This window comes from Heptranchias perlo, chromosome X (genome assembly GCF_035084215.1).
Source record: "Heptranchias perlo isolate sHepPer1 chromosome X, sHepPer1.hap1, whole genome shotgun sequence".
Classification (NCBI taxonomy): domain Eukaryota; kingdom Metazoa; phylum Chordata; class Chondrichthyes; order Hexanchiformes; family Hexanchidae; genus Heptranchias; species Heptranchias perlo.
Genome location: NC_090370.1, coordinates 2,829,840 through 2,835,839, shown reverse-complemented (window position 1 = coordinate 2,835,839; position 6,000 = coordinate 2,829,840). Strand labels below are relative to the sequence as shown.

The following is a 6,000-nucleotide window of genomic DNA, read 5'->3' as shown; positions in this document are numbered from 1 at the left end:
TTCCCTCCCCCCCCTCCTCCCCCTCCCCCTCTCCCTCCTTGGAGCAACGTTTTATTTTTTTAAAACCTGCCATTTGATTGAGAACAAGCTACAAAGACTCGCGATTGACAGTCGCATCACAGTAGCATCTGTTTCTCTGGGTTGAAGCAGGACAAGGAGCACACAGTATAAGAGTAAATCCGTCTGTGGAGAGTTAAAGCAGTGGCTTAGGCATCAGGCACAGAGTTAGAACCACTTTCCAGGACTGTCACAAATAAATATCCTGGTACAGGTGCTGTGTGTTTTTAAAAAAAATAACTCTCCCTGTCAAATGGGCATTGGACGTCACTTGAGTCTGCAGTGCTCTTGGATTGTTTTGTTTTGTGGCATAGTTTACATTGTAGTGAAGCTCCTCATTGTCTGTCACAAATATTGCATGTCTCCTATATGTCTTCAAATCAAGCAAAACTTGTAACTTTGGGTCTTTACAATATTGTATTAAATGATGTGGGAGCAGTGGTATAGCACTATATTCAATTTCTGACTTTATATAAGTTCATATTCTGCTCTATAGAAGATTGCAGTCATTTCTGTAGCTGCATTATAGAATTATATATATATATCTTTAGCTGTATTTGTTGAAAAGTATAATGTCAGTGATTTTGCATGAGAAGCATTACTAAACCAGACATTAAATCCATCTAGGTAGGTAAACTAGGTAGTAAAGTGTGATGTACATTTTTGAATTGTTTTAATCCATCCAAACAACAAAGAATGTTTGACCAAATGAGCATGTTGGTGCAGTGCTAACCATGGATATGCAGTCTTTAACTGCGTTCCCCATTCTTGTCTGTGCAGTTGCTGAAACTGCATATTTTTTTAAATTTTTAGTATGGATGAAGCTGAGGACATGCACAGCCTTCTCCTCACTGACAACAACTCTGTTCTTTTGGGGGGCCTTCAGAATCATGTCATAGAAGTAGACTTAAATACAGTACAAGAAAGTGAAAAGGTAAGGTTCTGAGCACAAATATTACAATTGTTTTCAAACATATAAATGGTTTTAAATGATTTGATTCATGTTTTAAAGCTGCTCTACCCACTGATTGCCATAGTGGTCGAAGCGTATAAGAGGACAGCATTGCCAATACTAGGATCTCAGATGCTTTGGTGCTACCCCAAGACCCCTGCTTGGACATTTTGTTGGCACTGCCTTTGAGAATCAAGTGTTAGAAATGCTTGAGCAGATGCTTCATGTCCAGCTGTGAACAGTTGTGGCTTCCTTACTCAGTGGAGATACTTGATCAGTATTACATGGCTGGCTGTGGCTGTGGCATCTGAAGAAAGTTTTCAACTGAAAGACATGGAGGTCTTTTTTTTGTAGTTATTAGAGTTGAAGGTGTTTTGTGATGCACTGCTGTTTTCAGTGTTGATCAAGTGGAGGGACCTTAGTGCTGCGGACTGGAACACTTTTATTTCAGGCACCCATTGTCAGCACAAAGCTCTCCCAGCTTAGTTCTAGCATATTCCAACAGCGGAGTAAAGCTTCCCCCACTCTGCCCCAGCAAAGTACATTAACCTCAAAAGAACACCCCTAATTCTTGGGAGAGGGGCTCCAATCTTTTGGAGTGATGGGCTGGATCTATGTGCTGCAACTAGTGAGTGGACCCATGTGATTAAATCACTCCTGAATCAGGCAGAATCTTGATTAAACACCTCATGTTTCTTGAAGTCCTTGCACCATTTTCACCAGACAGCATTGCTAATAAAAGAGCAATGGGATGTTAGTAATGTAGATGCACACTTTTAGGTAATGCTGAGTGATTTGCAGTCTCGCTCTCTCTCTATCTCCCCCCCCACCCCACATCCTTTAAGGTCTAGATTTCCTCCTGTTTGTCTCTCCATTTCCCACACCAGTCATCCCTTGTGGTTTTCTTGAGGAGTTTTGTGCTTTGGGCCCTCAGCCAATAGGAACTGGGCTGAGATTGCCCAAATTCATTTCATTTTTGGCCATTGGAGAAAGGAGACCTTCATCCCATCAGTTTGGGCTGGGTTTAAATCTAGATCCCAGAGGTTAGAGGACGGTGTGATTAACCCACTGCGGCACCCAGTACCCAGCTCTGTTTCTTTCATGCATCAATAATAGTTTAATTTTGGTTTAGAGACAGATCCAGGGCTTTTTAAATATCAGTGGAAAGACATTTTATTTTTAATATGTTCTGAATAACAGTGCTTGTATTAATCTACAGTGCTTGATTTTTGTGTCTCTTTCCAGTACACAGTTGAAGTTCCAGGAGTTACAATCATGCGACAGTCTAACCGCTTCTTCTTTTGTGGCCATACATCAGGAAAGGTATTTATACTGAATGTACTGAATTTAATGTAAGAATTTGTAGGAACAGAAAAAGTATTAGGCTGAACAAGCTGCTCCCTTTCCATAAATCAATCCCATCCTCTCACCATATTCTCCCAATCCCTTCCCACTCCAGAAATGCTTTCAACCTGTCTGCTTCAGTGGCCTTTGCTAGTAACTTTTTTTTTATTGGTTCATGGAATGTGGGCGTCGCTGGCAAAGTCAGCATTTATTGCCCATCGCTAATTGCCCTTGAGAAGGTGGTGGTGAGCTGCCTTCTTGAACCGCTGCAGTCCGTGTGGTGAAGGTTCTCCCGCAGTGCTGTTCGGTAGGGAGTTCCAGGATTTTGACCCAGTGACAATGAAGGAACCAAGTCGGGATGGTGTGTGACTTGAAGGGGAACGTGCAGGAATTCCACAGCTCTATTAGCCTCTGCGTGGAAACGTTCCATGTGACTTAACTTCTTACTGCTGCCTCCCTTTTTACTCCTAATTTCTAATTTGCAAAGAGAGCAATGAATATTAGGGAGTGACTTCAAGGCAACAATCTTATCCAACAGCTTTTAATCATCATTTGAACCCTGCAATGAGACTATTTTTCCTACATATCCTTTTTTTTTAAAGTTCATGGGGGTGGTTTGTTTTAACAATTGATTACTGAGAAGTAATTTAGTATATTAGAAAAGGCCTTCTAATCAATTCTTTGGTAATATTTTTGTCATCCAGAATATTGAAAGTTTTATTTATAGTGTGCGATTCCTGTGGATTTCTTGCCTGATTTCAGTCACTTTGTGAAGAATTAATCAACAATTTCAAAATGTTTCTTTGTTGGGAGACCTGGGGAAACCCTAAAAGTTTATTCTCCTTGTCCCTGGAAACTGCACTTTGATTTGGATATGACGACCAGCAGTGTGGGGATTACCTATAACTCTTGAGTTAGTAAGATTGGTTGAAATGTACCAGGCGGAAGCTGTCAAATAACTTCCAAATAAATTTCACTGGAAAGTCAAAAAGATTTACTGTGTTTACAGTTACTATAAAAATTAAAAATTCATCTTTTGGTTACCCAGAATAACATCCAGTAAAAATAATAATACATAAGCAGACCTGCAGACTTTGTAGTGGGATTTTTACCTATCCTGATTGAGGCTGGAAAGTTCCACATGTTCAGCAACTGAGAGCACGATACTGTCCAGCTTTGAGCTGAAAAGCAAAGCAATTCATCACCTGGTGAGAAAGAAAGAAGAAAGAAAAGACTTGCATCTATATAGCGTCTTTCACGACCTCAGGACGTCCCACAGCGTTTCACAGCCAATGAAGTACTTTTGAAGTGTAGTCACTATTGTAATGTAGGAAACACAGCAGCCAATTTTACACACAGCAAGGTCCCACAAAAAGCAATGTGATAATGGACCAGATCATCTGTTTGTGATGTTGGTTGAGGGATAAATATTGGCCCCAGGAGAAATTAATGTGCTTTTGTCTTTTCTTACTTTCTCTTTCTCACTGCCAACCAAGTGAAGGTGGTGCGTTATGTTGGGTTATGGTTCCCCAGGAGTCTTAAGCCTTCTGGTATCTCAAACAAGTGATGATTCTTCATATGAGCCTGGAAATTCACAGGAGCCAAGCCAAGTCTTGTCCTCTCCCAACATCTGCATTTACATAATTTGTAGCAGCGATGGAAAACCCCAGACGGATTTTATTTCCCCCCACACCCCCTCCCCCCTTACGTCACTGAGGCCAATAATGTGCTCCATTGCTGCCCCAGCTAATTCAGCATAGATCAGGAGTTGAACGTGGAACATTGCCAAGTCTGTGTGGTTGGGAACTGGGTGATGTAGTTAGTCCGCCACTGGCCTTTTATCTTTGGAATCTGGGTTTAAATCCAGCCCAGTCTAATGAGAGGATAGTCTCCCTGCTGGCTGTAAGGGTCTCATGTATCCTGAGTTTGGGCAGTCTCCATCCAGTTCCAAGTGGCAATGAGACTACAGGATGTTTCACAATAATTGGCAATCTCAAACAGACGCCACAGGATGGCTAGTGTGGGAAATGGAAAAAATGTCATACTGGTACAGTAGAGCATACTCTTCTAAGTTTGGGGTAGAGTAGAGGGAGTTTTACTTTGCATCTGGCTGCACTATCCCTGAGCTGGGAGCGCTTGATGCTAACACTGGGTGCCCGAAATGGAAAGAGTTCCATTCTCCCGCACTGACATCTCTCACTTTGAGCACAAAAATTGAATTAAAAAGAAACCTGTGTGGCTTTCTACCACACTGAGCAGAACATATGCCCATTAAAGCACCAGTGGGTGTGTCTATACGAGTCTCCATCTCCAGTGCTTGTTTCTTTTCTTTTTAAACTATGTCAGACTCTTTGTGATCTACTTCAGCGCTCTGCCTCCCACTGACCACCTAAGTCTAGTGAATAAGGCAACACAGCTGATCCTGTACTCACCCGACCTCTAAACTCATGCATTTTCAGCAGGGATCACTGGTTAGTGATCAGGAGTGCGAACCCCCTGAATTCTCTCTCCCCCCCCATTGTGCTGTGTAACCATGCCCTTTTGTGACAGTCTGAAACACCTTTTAGGGAGCAATCTTTCAATTTAACTTAGTATTTTTTGAGTTGAGCCTATCTAATTTGATGATTTTATTTTTGAAATATTCAATGAGGTAGCAGCTCCAAACCACCAGTATGTTCGGGGTGGGGGTGGGGGCAAGTGGTTTCAGCCACCCAACGCAGAAGTGAGGCTTTTTTAGAATTTTACAGCAGAAACGGAACTAAAATAGGAAGAACAAGTTGGTGCTGTCGACTGTTGGAATTAGAAGCTAATCTCCCACAAAGACCATAATGGCTGATGAGGTTTAACTTGTTTTCTTCCCAAATTTTCCCCTCTTTCTCCCCATCTCAAGTTAGTTTGCAGGGTGCTGGCTGTCCACCTGAGGCCATTCTTCTTGTGTGAGCTGAGACAGTCAGTGTTGGCAGGCTGATGGGGAGGGGGCATTACAGCTGAGCCCAATCCTGTCTTCCCATGACATCCATATGTGCATGCTTCCAGCAGAGATTACTGGACAGTGATCAGCAGTGGGAACCCGAGCTGCCCCCACTCCCCTACAACCTGCAAATGGTGAGACCAATTTGTAGCATCCTTACTGCTGTGTGGCTGAGATTGAACCTGAGACTTTACTGGTCTGTGCAGAGCAGTACCACAGTGGCAGTGTGTTCACCTACTGAACTATTGAAGGAGAGCATGCAACTTGCTTTCATGGCATTGTAATACTCTCTTTTCTCTTAGGTATCCCTCCGAGATTTGAGAAGCTTTAAATTGGAACACGAGTTTGATGCTTACTCTGGAAGCCTCTCTGATTTTGATGTACACGGAAACCTGCTGGTGACATGTGGCTTCTCAAATCGAATGAATGGTCTATCATGCGACAGATTTTTGATGGTGTATGACCTTCGTATGATGCGTGCCATCACCCCTTTGCAGGTTCATGTGGATCCTCTCTTCTTGAGATTTATTCCTACATACACATCAAGGCTAGCCATCATCTCCCAATCAGGTAACTTTACAAAAGGCCAGAATTATAATACAACATTTACAACTATAGAACTTTATTAGTAGATGTGATGTTGCTCACAGTAAGTTGGATGATATGCTGTCCTATA

The 6,000-nt window shown here is 42.3% G+C and overlaps 1 protein-coding gene across 3 annotated transcripts in view; it reads left to right on the top strand.

Annotated features, from left to right (window-relative positions):
• The first annotated feature begins 859 nt into the window (after nucleotides 1–859).
• The window catches only part of pan2 (poly(A) specific ribonuclease subunit PAN2), an 82,129-nt gene continuing 76,988 nt past the window's right edge, over nucleotides 860–6,000 (top strand). For all 3 annotated transcript variants that reach the window (XM_067976473.1, XM_067976471.1, XM_067976472.1), the window contains exons 1-3: nucleotides 860–991; nucleotides 2,255–2,332; nucleotides 5,627–5,894. In XM_067976473.1, the coding sequence (XP_067832574.1) occupies nucleotides 872–991; nucleotides 2,255–2,332; nucleotides 5,627–5,894 (466 nt within the window). In that variant the 5' untranslated portion in view covers nucleotides 860–871. The remainder of the gene's footprint in view (nucleotides 992–2,254; nucleotides 2,333–5,626; nucleotides 5,895–6,000) is intronic.